We start from the raw sequence: 17,109 nt of genomic DNA, 5'->3' as shown, positions 1-17,109 counted from the left end.
AAAGTGACTTTTTGGACAATTATGTGTACATATTATGGTATTTTTCTGAATGTTTTTTTTTGTAATTGGACATTTCATAGTTTTCTTATCTGGCTTTAAAAAAAAATCTGACTTTTTGGGCAATTCCAAAGACCTTTCTTCTTTTGTTTGTTGTCGTTGTTGTTTTGGCAATTTTGTGGACATTTTATGGTGCTGTTTGGGATTTCTTCTTTTGTTTTTGGACTTTTATAGTTTTTAAAGTTTTCTTTTCTGCCTTTTTTAAATAAATGATCACTTTTTGGGCAATTTTGTGTACATAATATGATATTTTTCGTGATGTCTTCTTTTGTTTTGCTTTTGACATTTCATAGTTTTCTTTTCAGACTTTTTTCAAACACAATTTCTGACTTTTTTGGCAATTCCAAAGACATTTCATGGTAATTTTTTCTGCCTTTCTTTTTTTGTGTTGGGACATTTTATGGTTATTTGTTTAAAAAAAACAAATCCGCCTTTAAAAAAACAACAACTTACTTTTTGGGCAATTTTGTGAACATTATTTGGTAATTTTCTGCTTTTCCTTTTTCCGTTTTCGACACGTTTAGGGATTTTTTTTTCATCAGCAGCTAATATCAGGGCTTGGGTTTGCATGGCTGCTTCTGGAACAGACTCACTTGTCTTTATTGATGATATACAGTACATGCCAAAAGTTTGGGCGCACTTTCTTATTCAATGCATTTACTTTATTCTCATGGCTAGTTACTTTGTACATTCTCACTGAGGGCATCTAAACTATGTATGAACTGATGTGGAGTTATGTACTGAACAAAAAAAAAAAGATGATATAACTGAAAAAAAAGATTTTTCAAAATAGCCATCCTTTGCTCTGGTTACTTTTTTGCATACTCTTGGAATTCTTTCAACTCCTTAAAACTGTTGGAAAGAAGAGAATGCCCAGAAAAAAGTCATCAGAGAAAAGGATGGCTATTTATTTATGTATTCATTTTATTATTTTCACCTTTTTTTTTTTAAGTACATAACTCCAAAATGTGTTTGATAGTTGTCATAGTTGTCGTCATAGTTTTGATGCCTTCGGTGAGAATCTACAATGAAGATAGTCATGAAAATAACGCATAGTATTGAATGAGAATGTGTGTCCAAACTTTTGGCCTGTAATGCATAACTCATGATGGTATCAGCAGAAACTATTTTGTCGGGTAATTTACAGAAAAATGCATCCAAAACTAATCGTGAGAAGCTTAATCATGCAACAAATACAACGTGCCAAAACACACTTTTTAACTCTTTGACTGCCATTCGTTTTCAGAAAAGGGATGCCGTGGGTGCCAGCCGATTTAAGCATTTTGACTGATCTTTCAAGGTCCACAGAAAATTATGTGTTTGGACTATGGAAACACACATACTACCAAATGAAAGATTGGACTCTCATCTTTCATCAGAAAAAAAAAGTTTGTTTCTACCTTATTCCGTTTTTCAGTAATCAACAATAGAAAATGGTTAGATTCACCTGTTTTGAAACAAACGTCTTTTAACGTCTTTGGCACTCCTCCCTAGGATTTTACTAAACGTTATTTAACGTTTTTGGCAGTCAAAGAGTTAAGGGAGGGGGGGGGGAGTGTCATAGACTGGTCAAGTCAATCACCGGACCATAACCCGATAGAACATGCATTTTCTCCTCCTGAAGACTTAAGGGCCCCAGAAACTCACAAGAACTGAAAGAGGCTGCAGTAAAGGCCTGGAAAAGTCTGGCTAAATCAGTGGGTCACAGGCTTGCCGCAGTTAATGCAAGTAATGGTTACGCCATACACGGAGTGCACTTTAAGTTCACTTAATCATGTCTGTTCCAATACTTTTGGAGGAAAGCGTACCTTGCACCCTTAGACAACAGTGTGTCTTTTTGGGTTGAAAATGCTCTTCTTCAATGTTAATGGCACTTACAGCACACATTTCCACCAAGGTTGGGCCGACTCCCATCCCAACACACAACAAAACGCGCTGTGGTGTGATGACCTCTTCATTTCGGCCCCTCGCAGTGTCCATTTAATCCTCCCTTGATAGGCAGCGAGGCTAAATCTGCACCCGGGGCCTCGACTCGCCGTAATCCCGCCTCCTGAGCGTCAGATTAAACATACGTGCGCACACAAACAGCCTGACACACACACCCCTGCCGGGCAGGAACCCCAATGATGCGCTGACCTTGATTAACTGTCTGTCGACGTGGACTCCAGATCTGTTGTCTGCTAGCTTTTAAGATTTAAAAGGCTGATTTATGACCGGCGTAGCTGCCGGTGACCTTAAGTGACAGTGCCGTTTGGGATTAAGACGTGATAGATTAGACATTTGACTCGTAATAACGGCGTTAGCGCGTCTCGACATTGAGCGTGTTGACTCGAGAATTCAGTCTTATCCGCCAACCACTTTATTTTGTGCTTAATCTCCGCCATATTGCCCCTTTTTGAATCCTTATGTTCATTTGATGGTTACTGTGGCCTCTGAGCTCACGTCTTCAAATGAGTAAATAAACCTTGACAGCGGAGGCTAACGAGTTTCTTGGACGTTTTCAAGTAACACGCCTGCACAACATGGCAGTGTGACAAAAGGTGGCAGATGCGCGCTACATTTTATTTATATATTATTGTTTTTTATTTTTTTCTGGAGAGCTCAGTATTGTTCATTCAGTAATTTTACCGATTTGACATGTCATCATCATTGCTCTCTCTTTTTTATTTTTTATTTTTTTGTATGTGTATGTGCGTGTGTGCGTGCGCTACATGACACACACAGAGTGATGAAAAGGTTTTGCTAAACAAAAGCCTGAAAAAGTGGCACAAAGTATTGCAAAGTGAGAGCACATGCTACAATTAGAAATGTGACCGTGTAGCACAAGATGAGCCTGAAAAAGAGGCACATAGAATGAGCAAGTCTGGCAGTGTTGAGCTAAACAAAAAAACTGAATAAGAAGCAGGATTTGATACACAGGAGCTTGAAAAAGGAGATCACGCAGTGCTAAAGCGTTAGCGGTAGTGTGTGACACTGAGACTGAAAAAGCGTGCCCAGGACGATGCAGAAGCCGGAAAAAGCCATACATTGGCAAAACAGCACAGTGATGTCTGTTATTTAAAAAAAAAAGTCTGAAAAAGAGGCAGTATATGATCAAGCATGCTATACACAAAATGTAGAAAAAACATTCAGAAAAAGTGACACGGAGTAAGACACAAGGTTATAATAGTTTGGAATTTTTATTTAGTTTTGACATTTGTTTTCGAAATTAGTGAAGTCATTTTTAAGTAGTATTTAGAGACAGTTTTGTTATTTTTTCGAAAATTATTTCGTAATTTATCTTTATTGGTTTTAGTATTAGTTTTAGTTTTATATTTATACATATGTGTGGAGTATTTGCGGAGTTCCGGCTGAACGGTAATACTGAAATAAATGCCTTTAAAATTAAACTGAAAGTTCATGCGCGAAATTAATTCGACAAAGATGAAAACAAAACAAAAAATGTTTAAATTATAGTTAGCTTTAATTGTTGAGTTTTTTTTCTTCTTTTTTATAAATTGCCGGCATCTAGCAGAATCCTGGTACCTCCAAAAATCGTCACTTTTCAGAAGACCCCAAAAATGACACGTTTGCTCATTAAATAGCGCAATCCTTTCCAACACATTAGATAAGTCAACAATTTGAAAAAAATAAAAAACCCAAGTATGGACTATATATATATATATATATATATATATATATATATATATATATATATATATATATATATATATACTAATAATAATGTGGGGGTGGAATTTAACAAATTTTAAAAAATAAACACAATTTTATTTTTTATTGTTTATTTCGTGAATACCTGTTTTCATTTTATTTTGTTTCACTAGGTTTCGTTAATTAGCTAACCTTGTGCCCCTCAAATAGCCCGAATAAGATCCACAGGAAGAGCGGAACAATGCAACAGCTCTGTTACACAAAAGTTTTTTTTCAAGATTTTTGATAAAATAAAATAGTCTCTGAATGTTCTGAGCTCCTGTTTCTATGACAGTGAACAGAATAATGCTGTCCAAAGCATGGATGCAACTCAACTTTTGCACTTGAAATGTTATTACTGTTTTCTTTTGTCCAATTTCCTCCTAAATTCTGCCGTCTTTTTGCAGTCGGCTCATCGCCTTCCTCTTTCACTCTGCCCAAAGCCAACACACTCAGCACCTCCATCCCGACCAGCGCCTTCTATCCAGGTAATCTTCCCCCACTGGATTTCTCGCTAAAGATGCTAAGCTAAACTCTCTCTATTTCGTATGCATTTAAATTCACTGCAACTCTGTTTCCTCTTCCACCTTGTGCCCTCAGACCCCTTTGTGCCGACGGCCATCTTAGGTGAGAATTTCTTTCTCTCATGCTATATAGATGACGTCTTATTGAGGACCCGTTACATTTATCAGGTGTCACATCAAGGAAGCCAGACAACATCTCGCCATTGTTCTTCAAGAATATCGTTCACTTTGGCCAAGCTTCTTTTTTGACCATGAAACAATCATTTTGGAAACAAAGCGCACAGTGAGAGTGTGACATTGGTGTGCAATAAAAAAAGTCTGATTAAGTGCAGAGTAGGGGTTCAGCAACTAAATATTTTTTGTAGTTGACTCACCCGGGTCAAAGTTCATTAATTGATGACACACACAGCACAGTGGTCCCCAATCTTTTTGTTGTCACGGACCAGTTTAACGTTACGGGGTTATTCACAAATTTGACCTTATCCAACACAGTTAATTCATCATAATAACACATAAAATATGTATTCTTTATTATTATATAATGTTATCTACAATTCTGGACATCTATAATTTAGGACATACATCTATCGTGGAAAGCTTTCTACAATGGTTGGTTGCACCACATAATATTTTATAAATTATGAGACTAACAATTAGCCATCTAAACAAAACGAGCGATCTAGCCACACTAGTAAAATTATAACGTTGTTGGACAAAATTAATATTTCAAATTTTTTTCAGGTCATATCACATGATGTCCAAATATGACCAATTTATACCAGTTGCTAAAAGGGGAACTTTTTAACATATTTGTGTGACAGTACGAACCTGTTTCCATGGGTACTACTTGAGTATCTTGTGGTTGATACAAACTCCTCGTCTTTAAATGTATTTCAAAATTAAAGTCCCAAATTGGTTATTTCTTTTCATGATAATTCCTAAAATAGACATTAGACAAACTTACACATCAATGACCCAAAGTCATATATAGACTCATTCACTACCAGCCCAATTCGAATGTATCTTTGACGTCTATAGCCGTCAATGGAAGTAAATGAGGACTTGTAGCGATCATCTCATTTTCAAAAACTCTCAGCCCCACGCAGACGTATGATGACTGTTGGCCGTAGTCTGGGGACGGCAGCAGATGGGCTATTAGGACGCTGACTCCCATTACTCAACTCAACTCTAGCACTTTAAAACAACCATCGCTGTTTTCTTAACTCTTTGACTGCCAAAAACGTTAAATAACGTTTAGTAAAATCCTATGGAGGAGTGCCAAAGACGTTAAAAGACGTTTTTTTTTTTTTTTTCAAAACAGAGGTGAAAATAACCATTTTCTATTGTTGATTACTGAAAAACAGAATAAGGTAGAAACAAAAAAAATAATTCTGATGAAAGATGAGAGTCCAATCTTTCATTTGGTAGTATGTGTGTTTCCATAGTCCAAACACATAATTTTCTGTGGACCTTGAAAGATCAGTCAAAAATGCTTAAATCGGCTGGCACCCACGGCATCCCTTTTCTGAAAACGTCTGGCAGTCAAAGAGTTAAGATAGAACCGAGGGGCAGCAGATGCAATGAAAACCCCAGAGGCCCCGGAATTGAACCCTGTGGAACACCATACCTTCGGTTTACATGTGAATTAATAGGGTAAGAACTACTGATGTAGATACATGCGTGACAGAAGTGATCACTACACTTGCAGAATAAGGGCGAGATGTTGCGCAACTTCTTGACATAAACAGTTAGCCTGTTGGCAGCGAGTCTCGTTTGTTGTCACACCTGCAATGACTCATTTACACGTTTGAGGACTGACGAGCACAGATTCTCCTCCTCGCCCAAGCCCCTCCCTCCATCCTTTCAGCTTGGTTTGGCTTTTTTTTTTTTTTTTTTTTCATTTCTTTGATTTTGATCCTTGCCTGCCTGCTCGCCCCTCCCCCTTCCCCTCTTCATCCCCATGCCTACATTCCCGCTCAAACGAGGGTCTCTCCGGTGGTGGTGGGGGCCGCTGGCTTTGCTCCATCCCATCCGCGTGTGATGTCACATACGTGTTTGACCCGTCATATGCATGGACAGACGTGTGGATCGGGTGTGTGAGGCGGGGTTGGAGGTGGGTGGGGGCTACATTTGAGCATTTTTAGATGAAAATAAATGCAGCTCGGGAGGCGGAAACAAGTCTTACCACCTTCCCCTTCAACAAAAACATCCATGTCTTCCCCTCCCTCTTCTTCATTTAGCTCCCTCCCCTCGTTCCCCGCAACTCAACCAGCCTCTTCTATTATTCTTTTTAATGTTGTCGTCCCCGCGCCGTCGGCGGCCTACTTGTTTGTGTTATGCTCCGCACTTCCCGATGAAATGGAATGATAAAAAGACGCGGCCCCCGTAACGCATCACACGACGACAAATTGGGGGCGTCGCGCCACGCTTTGAGTTCTCCAGAAGAACGAGAAGCGGAGTTTAGCAGCACGCGTAACTTAAAGGGGTGTCTTTCATCACCGCCATATGCCGCCGTTAGTTTTTAATGAAGCGGGACGGGGGCGGTTGAACCACTGACAGTCGTCGGAATAATAAAGGAAACTAAGGTCGTCAAATGATGTCTTTCTGGCATCAAACTCTTGCCATTGATAATATTTTATTAACTCTACTGACATTTTAGAAAAATAATTTTAGCTGTCATACAAGTACAAAAATAAGTTAACCATTTTAATGAACACAATTGACAGCAGTCCACAAATGTGGTTGACATGCTAAGCTAACATATTCTGTTGCTATAATTTGAAAGGGGGTATTCATTTTCGTTTAACCCCAAAAAATTGCTACTAACTTATTGGGATTCCGCCATGCATAAATTCACATCCCACCATTGACTCCACAAATATATCCTAAGCTAAAAAGTATTTTCCATTTCTACTCCGACAATCGCCATCATTTTTGTGCAAATTGTACTAAATTTTGTGACATAATTCGTAATGTAAAAAGTACGTAAAAAGTAACATTATGTTGTCACGTGACATCCAATCTAAGACCGTCATTTGTGAAACCAAAACCAATATGGCCGAAATGCTAAGCACCCCCCCCCCCAAAAAAAAATACAATTATTTATTTACATTCATTTATTAATTTTTCCATTAATTCCTTCTAAATTTTAAATGCTAAACTAAAATGTTAAAACAAATATTGTTATAATTTGAAATGTGTTAATTGTTGTCATTCAATTTTTCATTTTTTGTATGAATTCATACTAGATTCTCACAATACCAAAAATGGCTGATAAACTAAGGTTAAAAAAAAAAAGTGACACCAAAAAACAAAGAAAAAAAGATTTGATATTTTGAAAGGGGATTTTAATCGTTAATGCCAAAAATGCATTTGAATTCATATTTGAATGAATACTATACTAAATTTTTCATGCACCAACATTCTCAGTAACTAACAGTTCAAATATGGCCGATATGCCATGCTGAAATATATTGTACATATTCTACTACCAAAGAAACTTACTACATAAATCCCACTTTATCCAAAAGCCTACCAAATTGTGTGACATAATACTCGCCAATAATGGCTCAGCTTCAGAAAACAGGTGAGCTGTAATTGGTCGTACCCTGAGCCCTGAGAAACTGTGATGTCATCTTCAATCGTCAACAACTGGCAAAATGGCCGCCCCCTGAGATGGATAAAAAAACGTGTGGATTTTTTTGATTAACAGTTTCAGAATACCGTGTTTACACTAGTGGGGCGTCATAGAACATTTTTTTTTTTTTAAAGAAATTTCTGGGTTGGCTTCCATTGTGGGAATATTTTTTCTTATTTATCAGTTATACTTCAAATTTGCCAAGAATGTTTGTATGAATTTCTACTAAATTGTCATGACGTCACCATTCACAATCCTAACAATCCAAAATTCAGCCATTATCTCCCCAAATATAACCGAAAAGCTAACTAATAAAAAATGATAAATGTATTTTTCTGCAAAAAATAAAATAAAAAATTGCAGTGGGTAGGGGTAAGCGTTTTTATTAGTTGTGTGTATTTTTATCAACTCCCAAAATGTTATCCATTTTTGTATGAATTTCTACTAAATTGGCGACGCCATTTCACAATGCTAACAATCTAAATTATTGCCGTTTTTGTCTCCCTCCTTCAAATCCATGACTTCCTTCTTTGATTCTTTTTACTTTTGTCATGCAAATTTCCCCACCATACATCAACCCCCCCCATCCCCTTTCACCCTGACTGGGCCGACGCTGGTCCGCGTATAGCGTAGCACTCAAACACTGTACCAGGTTCTCATGCTGTATTGTTGCTTATCCCCTCTTTCTTTCTCTCTCTCTCCTTCCTCCTCTCTCTCTTTTCCACATCCGTCACCTCTTATGTATCTGCTATCTAAAAAGTGCCCATTAATGGTAAGTTCTCCCATGTGGGCCCCTGGGTGGGCCGGGGTCGGTTCGTCGGACAGCGAGCGACCGCTTCCAACATTTTGTGACATCACTTGCATGACCAGTGTTAGCATTTCACCCCCCCCCCCCCCTCCCCACCCAAAACCCGCTCCATCCCATGCCGCCATTAGCAACATTAGCATAGCATGATCCGAGCGCCTTACGGCAGCGTCATCCTCATCTCCATCTCCGCCTCCCTCCCGGGCTTTTTTATTATTATTTTTTTTTTTTTTTTATCGAAAGATCAGGTCAGCTAGGGTGGACTCGGCGTTGTGTTTGTGTGATGCTTTTTCACTAAAACCCCTCCGCCTCACGACCACTCCGCCACATCCCCTTCCTCCATGTTTCTGGGTGCACGCTCTCCCCCACCTCCCCACCAACTACATCTGTGCCTCACGTCTGCCACCGACTGGTTCTTTGTGGTTTAAAAAGGAACACAAAACTGCACTAGTTGCCGTATTTATTAATTGAAGGAAACATTTTAACTTTCTTAACTTTTGTACAGTACAAAATGAGCCTGTGTGGTTGATTGTCACATCAGCAGTGTCGGGGGGAGGGGCTAATTATCTCACAACAATTTAGTAGAAAATCGTACGAATGTTAGGCGCGTCAATTTTATTGGAATAATTTGTATTGCTATTTTGTCAACATTCTAAGCTAAAAGGGTGAGGTTGTTTTTTTTTACAATTTTCACATGGTGCTAAGTGCAGTATTTTCTTTTTGCTAGGTCCAACACGTATGGGGAATTTTACTGTTAAATATTCACAATTTGGCTATTTTATTGCTGAAACTTGCTTTGTTTACTCTTGAGATCAAGTCAACGCATACCGCAGTTCCCTTGCTAAAATATGGTCTTGAGTCTTAATGGAACCCGAGTGTGAACACACCCTTAAAGGGGAAGTCAAACTGAAACATTTCTTGACAATGATATGTTATATGTGACTTCACTAGTCTAAACATGACATTCTGATCTGTGACATATGAGTTATGCAGCAAAATCTGCCATTTTTATCCATTTAAGGGAGCGGCCATTTTGCCACTTGCTGTTGACTGACGATGACATCACAGTTTTTCAGGGCTCAGTCAACGACCAATCACAGCTCACCTGTTTTCTGAAACTGAGCTGTGATTGGTTGCTACCTGAGACCTGAGCACCTGTAATGTCATTTTCACTCGACAGCAAGTGGCAAAATGGCCTCCTTCTGATATTGATAAAAACGGCTGGACTTGGCTGCTTAATTCATATTCCACTACTGTAATTGTAACCAGAAAACCATATTTAGACTAGTGGGGCTGCATAGAACATATTATTGTCAGTAAAAAAAAAATAAATTGGGTTGACTTCCCCTTTAAGGGATCAATTAATTCTTACCAACTATTTATAATACGAAAATCAATTCAAAAATCTTGGCAATAAAATGTTCTATGCAGCACCACTAGTCTAAATCTAGCAGTTTTTATCAATATCAGAAGGCGCCCATTTTGCCACTTGCTGTCAAGTGAAAATGACATCACAGGTGCTCAGGTCTCAGGTAACAACCAATCACAGCTCAGCTTCAGAAAACAGGTGAGCTCTGATTGGTCGTTGCCTGAGCCCTGAGCAACTTTGACGTCATCTTCAGTTAGCAAGTGGCAAAATGGCCGCCCCATGAGACGTATAAAAACGGCTGAATTTTGATGCGTAACTCAAATTCCACAAATGTAATATTAATCAGATTGTCATGTTTAGACTAGTGAGGTCACATATATTATTATCAAGAAATATTTGAAGTTGACTTTTTAATTGGTTCATCGTATGAATCGCTATGACAACTGTGTGATTGACATGCACATGGCCCAAACAATTGGCTTGCTGATTGGACTTAAGAGAAAAAAAAAAAATACACTGAACACTGGGACGGGACTTGCATAAAAGTGAGGCAAAACAATGAGGATGGCAAAATTGGAGCGACATAAGGCTCAAAATCGGGACAGAATCGATTGCTTTAGGTTAACACACTGTTCTGAGACAGATGGACCTGAACCTTCCCACCACATGACTCATCCTCTTACTCAATGGCGTTGTGTTGTTGTGACCATCCATTACAAGCAGATTACTAGTTTTGGAGAGTTGTTTGTCAATCTGGACGCTGGTGACATAATGTTGAGCAGTAAATGAGATAAGCGACCATCTGCGGCAACCCAAATTGTCACAACATAGCATTTACCGCTTTCAAGCATTATGTCACCCAGTCGCCCATTTTGTTTTTGTTTTTTTTTACTGCACTGGCGCTGACTTCCGGGCCTTGTCCCCCTGTTGCTTTGCGAAGCAGACGAGAGCCAAAACATGGGCAGCGACACCAGCAGCCTGGTGCAGTCGCACTCGCTGAGGAAGCGCGAGGCGGTGGACGTGCCGTACCAGAGCGGCCAGCTGCACCCGGCCATCCGCGTGGCCGACCTGCTGCAGCACATCACGCAGATGAAGTGCGCCGAGGGCTACGGCTTCAAGGAGGAGTACGAGGTAGGCGGGCGGGGGTCCCGAAAGCCAGCCCGCATGTCCACATGTACACGGGGATTTTTAAAAAGCAACAATGAACCAATCAGAATTGTGAAGAAAGTCATATGTGGAAAAGGCACCCAAACAATAAGGGAGCAATAAGAAATATTTAAAAATAAATTTAAAAAAAATTTAAAAAGGAGAGCAATGATGATGACATGTCAAATCTGTAAAATTACCGAATGAACAATACTGAGCTCTCCTTTATTTATTTTTTTCAAATAAACTATATGGATTAAATTAGCCAATCAAAGTCATGAAGAAATTCATTGGTGGAAAAGGCGCCACAAAGAACAATGATCCAATCGCAATCCTTAAAGTGTTGTGGATAAATTAATGACTCAGTAGCAGGTGGCGTTCTGACCTTCACTGAACCCAGATACTTTTTTTTTATTTTTTTTTTATACATGCTCAGTGTACAAAAAGTTTGTGGAAGCCCACTCAGATTCTTAGAATCATGACATTCTAACGAATGATGGGAGTTATTACGAAATGAAGCTCACTCTATAAAATTACACAACGGGGTAAAGTGACCTTAACTCTGCTATGTTGTGAGTTTGCCTTATTTCATTCTACCATAAAAGTCATTCGCTGAAAAGCTGACGGAACAATAACGGGCTAATCAGAACCACGAACAAAGTCACTTGTGAAAAAGGCAGAAATGGAGGAAAAGAAGGCAATTTTATTTGAAAGAAAAAAAACACTTTGAAAAACTATTGAAATAACATTCTTCCCCTTCCCAAAAATCAAACCTCATTCTAAAGAAAGAAATTGGAAAAAAGTAATACAATCCTAAAAAAGAAATCAAAATTACCTTCTAAAAATAAAAACTAACTCGAAGAAGTCCTACTAAAGAATTCAAGACAATTCTTTAATTATTATTAACTCATTTGCTCCAAAAAACAGATAAAAATGTTCCATTTTAAATATTGTCATGTTCCCACACACACACACATATATATATATATATATATATATATATATATTGTGTTTTTTTTTATGCTAGAGCATACAGAAGGCTTTGAGGCAGCCTCTGACCTGAAGAGGTTGCTTAAAGCAATGGTAGTTATTACCAAACAGAAAACGGCCAGCAGGTGGCAGCGGTGTATAAGAGAGCAACTAGAGCCATGTTGCAACAAGCTCTTTTCCTCAGTGTTTTAAACAGGTTTGTGAATAATGATTAAACTTAGCTATATTCTAATGCGTATCGCTGCAACACGGAAACCGATAGAAACTTATACTTTGAAATATGTTTTTAAATACTTTTTTCCTTCATTCCTAAAAACATATTTGTTTTTTTATGTTGTTTTTTTTTTAATGCTAGAGCATACAAAAGGTTTAATGCCGCTTATGACCATAAGAGTTTTCATAGAACAAAGGTAGTTATTATAAAAAACGGCCAGCAGGTGAGAGCAGAGTATAAGAAATCAGCCATGTTGCAACAAGCTCTTTTTCCCAGTGTTTTCAACAGGTTTGTAAATAATGATGAAACTTAGCTATATTCCAATGCTAATTGCTACAAAGCGGAAACAGATACAAATATACTTTTTTTTCCTGGTAAAAGAAGAGGATATAATCTTTCTTTTGGTAGGTTCTATGTTTTTATAGCATTAGAACACAATATTCTGTGGACCTTGCAAAATCAGTCCAAATCCAGTAGAACAGCCGGGAGCAAAGGGGGTTGCTTGAGTGAAAATGGCTGGAAGTGAATGAGTTAAAAGATAATTAATTGTCAATGAAAATGTGAAAGAAAAATATTTTAAAAAGAAAAAAAATGACCAAAATAAAAAATATATATAAATAAATCATTCACCTGACGAATTTTAAAAAGTTGTTTTCCTATCCATTGTGGGCCAAAACGATGTGAAACGATCTCTATTTAAAAAGACTCGTGTGGGTCTGGACATGTGGTGATGCCTTGTCAGTGTTGTGTGTGTGTGTGCCTCTCTTCATCTGTCTCGTGTTTTCCGCCTGCTTTTTCCCAGCTGCACTTTTAGGATAAATTGTTAATGTTTTTTCCTGTCTCCGCGTGTTTACACCATCTTTTGTTGTCTATGTGTTTTTTTTTTTTTGCTGTTAGTGGTGGTTGTGCACTTTTGTGTCAAATGCTGCCTTCTTCCCATTTTGCCCCTCTGGAACTATCGCCTTACATTCCTTAATCATCCGATCTCTCCCGAAAACAACATCAAACTAAACCAAAGATTTTTAAAAGTTGTCACTGTAGCCATTACTTGGCAAAAATGAGCATTTATTGTGGTTCTGTTACTTGAGAAGCATCGGCAAGTGGTTTATTAAGAAAATTATTCATTTATTTATTTTCACGCAGCCAGCTCTCTGGTTTTCAACTTGGTTACCACATTAAATGGCAGTACTGTGCTGTAGTCTTCACAGGCAAACGGGAGATGGCAATTGTTTCCCTAAAAAAAAAACATGTATTTAATTTTTTTAATTACATTTTAATGTCTAATATTTTTAATTACAAATACAAAATTCTTGACACTGGATATTGTTCAATTATTGAAAACAAGGCAAATTCTTCTTCTTATTATTATTATTATTCTTTCTCATTGTTCATAGACTATTCTGTTTTCACTGTGTACATTTAAAAAATTTAACAAAAAATTGTGAAGTAATAATAATACGGTAGCCTAATAGCATAGTTCCCTAAGTTATTTTTAACTGTTTTCAGAAAACAAGACAAAACACAATACATTAAATGAGCAAAATAGTCCAGTTCCCTTGATTCAACTTTTGCGGCTTACCATGACTTGGATGAATGAAAAATGTAGGAGGGAAAAAAAAAAAAATTTGCGAGGACATTGCTATTTTTGATTAATATTGTGACAGTAAGATTAAAAAAATATTGCTATCCGGCTAACGAATAATAGCCATTTAAACATGTTACGCATAAACGGATGTTAAAGTGGAAGTCAACCTTAAACATTTCTTGACAATAACATGTTATATGTGACCTCACTAGTCTAAACATGACTTTCTGCTTAATATTACATTTGTGGAACATGAGTTACGAAGCCCAATCCAGCCATTTTGCTACTTTCTGTCGACTGAAGATGACATCACAGTTGAGCAGGGCTCAGGCAACGACCAATCACAGCTCACCTGTTTTCTGAAGCTGGGCTGTGATTGGTTGTTTCCTGAGACCTGAGCAACTGTTATGTCATCTTCAGTCGACAGCAAGTGGCAAAATGGCCGCCCCCTGAGACGGATAAAAACGGCTGGATTTTGCTGCTTAACTCATATTCCACAAATGAAGCATTAATAAAATATCAATAAAAAATGTCATGTTTAGACTAGTGAGGTGACATATATTATTGGCAATAATTTTTGTGGGGTTGACTTCTCCTTTAAATTAAAATATAACATCAAAATAAAGTTAAAAATAATTTGAAACTAAATTATTTCCAAAAAAAAATGTCAAATGTCAATTATTTAGATTTTTTCTGTATTTTTATGTTGTTTTTGCGTTCAAAACTTCATCCCTCGCGTTTTTGACTGCTGTGTAATCAATTAAAACCAAATGGACATCTGCTCTTGTGCTATATCACAGTTAAATCATATTAATGGAAAAGGACGAGCACAAAAGTACAAAAAATGTGTTAAGTACAAATCGTGTATTTGAATGAATTCCCTTTAAGTATTGAACAGCACGTGTGACCACCTGCACCGCGAGGATCATTGCCAGGCGCAATCCGGCTATGTTTTGGTTTCATGTTGCCGCCGCCACATGTCAAAAATCACTTAAGCCAACCCAAGGACACACACACACAACCCCCGCTCCCGACCCCCACTACCTCCCATGCATGCATGTTGCCTCTCCACCATGACATCACCGTGTCCTCAGGTGAATGCCCTTTTTCTTCTTCTTTACTGATGAGTGAATTGGAGCGTGTGATGCTGTTGACTTAACGTTGTACTATATCTTTCTCTGACCCATGCTCTTTCTTGTACCTTAACTTTGGATCAGATTAACGAGGTAAGACCACTACTGTTTTTTTTTTGTGTTTTTTTTAATAATGTAAAATGTACATTAGATGACAAATGGATGCACATGCACAACCAAAAGGGCATTTACCAAACCAAGTAACCCACCTCACCGTCACCCCCTCACACGCATTTTGATGGATGTGATGTGTGATGAATGTGTCGCGCCAAATGTGCTAGTATAAAGCTTTTGAAAGGAATACTTTCATGAAAAATGTCATGCTTTCCTCCGCCCACATTAGATGCCAAAAGCACACACAAAAAATTGGAATGTAGCTTATTCTATTTGTCTAATTCCCAAGTCAGAGTTGGGCAAAGTACGAGCCCTGGAATTCACCCAGTGTCTGCTAGTAGACAAAATGGCTGACTTCCTATTCAATTTCAAGCATGGGTCCTTGAGACTTTTCCGTGTATCCTGTCATCGACATCTCCACCGAATTTCATGTTGCTAAGTGAAACTGGGTTCGGGGACTGGTTGGGGCCCATTTGAGCAATTTCCCAGGTCAACCTCAGTCAAAGTACATCAAAGTCTGGAATTCACCAGAAATACCTTCCTCTGGCCAAAGATGGCCGACTTCCTGTTCAATGTCGGACATTGGTCCTTGAGACTTTTTCGAATGGACATATCCACCTCATTTCACGCTGCTATGTGAAACCGTGTTTGAGGACTACATTTTCCAAAAATTCACCCACTTTACCACAGTGAATCCACAAAATGGCCGCATTAGATGGCGTAGGCAAGAAAGTGCCGCAATTTAGCAATGCTCATCTGTCTAAGGTCAATTTTCCTGATTGTGGCTCATTTGAGTAATTTCCGTTCATCTATTTTATATCAAATTAAATATATCAATTGTTATAAATATTGTCTATTTATTCCTCAGCTCAAATTGAGTTACACAAAAAAAAAATCTGCTTCTTTTTGTCTTAAAATAAATTCTACAGTTTAACAAGTTAAATAAACTGCCTGTCATCCATTTTGCGGAAACGGTTCAAATGATTTATTAGTCACATTCGTACATTATTTTCTACTGTTTTAATTTAATTTAATTATTTAGTTTTATTTGTATAAATGTTGGGAATATTTTTTTTTAAATTTCATTCTTAAAATGAATATTTCTTTAATTAAATAAAGCTCACATATTTAATATATTTATATTTAATATATAAATAATAATATATTCTATATATATTTATGTATTACATTTCAAAATTAAATAGATAAATCTCAAAATTAAAATTTTCGATGTTCATCTGGTATTTCAGTTATTTAATATAAAGATATAAATATACAATGTATCATTAACTTAAAAAAAAAAAAAACATAACCATGTGACCATCTAGCATCAAAAGTTCTTTAACATTGCCTACTTTTAATTCTCAATTTTTTAAATGACCCATATTGTACAGCTACGGCATTCAGCCTCCACTAAATGATGGTCTCGCACATCTGTTACGCGTCGTACCCGTTTCTCTTTTGCATTCAAGGGCTTCCCAATGCCGCCATGTTTCACTCCCGCTGTTGTCTTCATTTGCAGCGCTTCTTCGAGGGACAGTCTGCGCCATGGGACTCGGCCAAGAAGGACGAGAACCGCATGAAGAACCGATACGGGAACATTATTGCATGTGTGTACCCCACAACTCCTTCCTCGCCCGTGATCATCCCCCCCCCACCCTCACCCACACCAGCCGGCTGATTTATTGCAACCGGCTTTGCGATGCAGGATAAGAAACAAAAGAGTTTTATTATCAGCGCAGCCAAAGCAGCTTTGACCTTTCTGCTCCACGGTTACATATTTATCTTCCCGCTCTTGCTTTCAGCTACAATGCTTCTTAAATTTAGTAGATATTTTCCTACAAA

The 17,109-nt window shown here is 37.9% G+C and overlaps 1 protein-coding gene across 7 annotated transcripts in view; it reads left to right on the top strand.

Moving 5' to 3' along the window:
• LOC144042751 (receptor-type tyrosine-protein phosphatase mu) overlaps positions 1 to 17,109 on the top strand; it is a 245,438-nt gene that overhangs the window by 189,606 nt on the left and 38,723 nt on the right. For 3 of the 7 annotated variants that reach the window (XM_077555675.1, XM_077555673.1, XM_077555677.1), the window contains 4 exons: positions 4,155 to 4,235; positions 4,348 to 4,374; positions 11,023 to 11,213; positions 16,787 to 16,874. In XM_077555675.1, coding sequence (XP_077411801.1) covers positions 4,155 to 4,235; positions 4,348 to 4,374; positions 11,023 to 11,213; positions 16,787 to 16,874 — 387 coding nt within the window. Of the gene's footprint in view, positions 1 to 4,154; positions 4,236 to 4,347; positions 4,375 to 8,672; positions 8,681 to 11,022; positions 11,214 to 15,238; positions 15,244 to 16,786; positions 16,875 to 17,109 lie in introns of those variants that run through there. The other 4 variants (XM_077555680.1, XM_077555674.1, XM_077555678.1 and 1 more) reach the window with 3 other exon arrangements.

The sequence above is a fragment of the Vanacampus margaritifer genome, chromosome 2, assembly GCF_051991255.1.
Source record: "Vanacampus margaritifer isolate UIUO_Vmar chromosome 2, RoL_Vmar_1.0, whole genome shotgun sequence".
NCBI lineage: Eukaryota > Metazoa > Chordata > Actinopteri > Syngnathiformes > Syngnathidae > Vanacampus > Vanacampus margaritifer.
The sequence above is the reverse complement of the archived record's forward strand: the minus strand, read 5'-3'. Positions and strand labels throughout refer to the sequence as shown.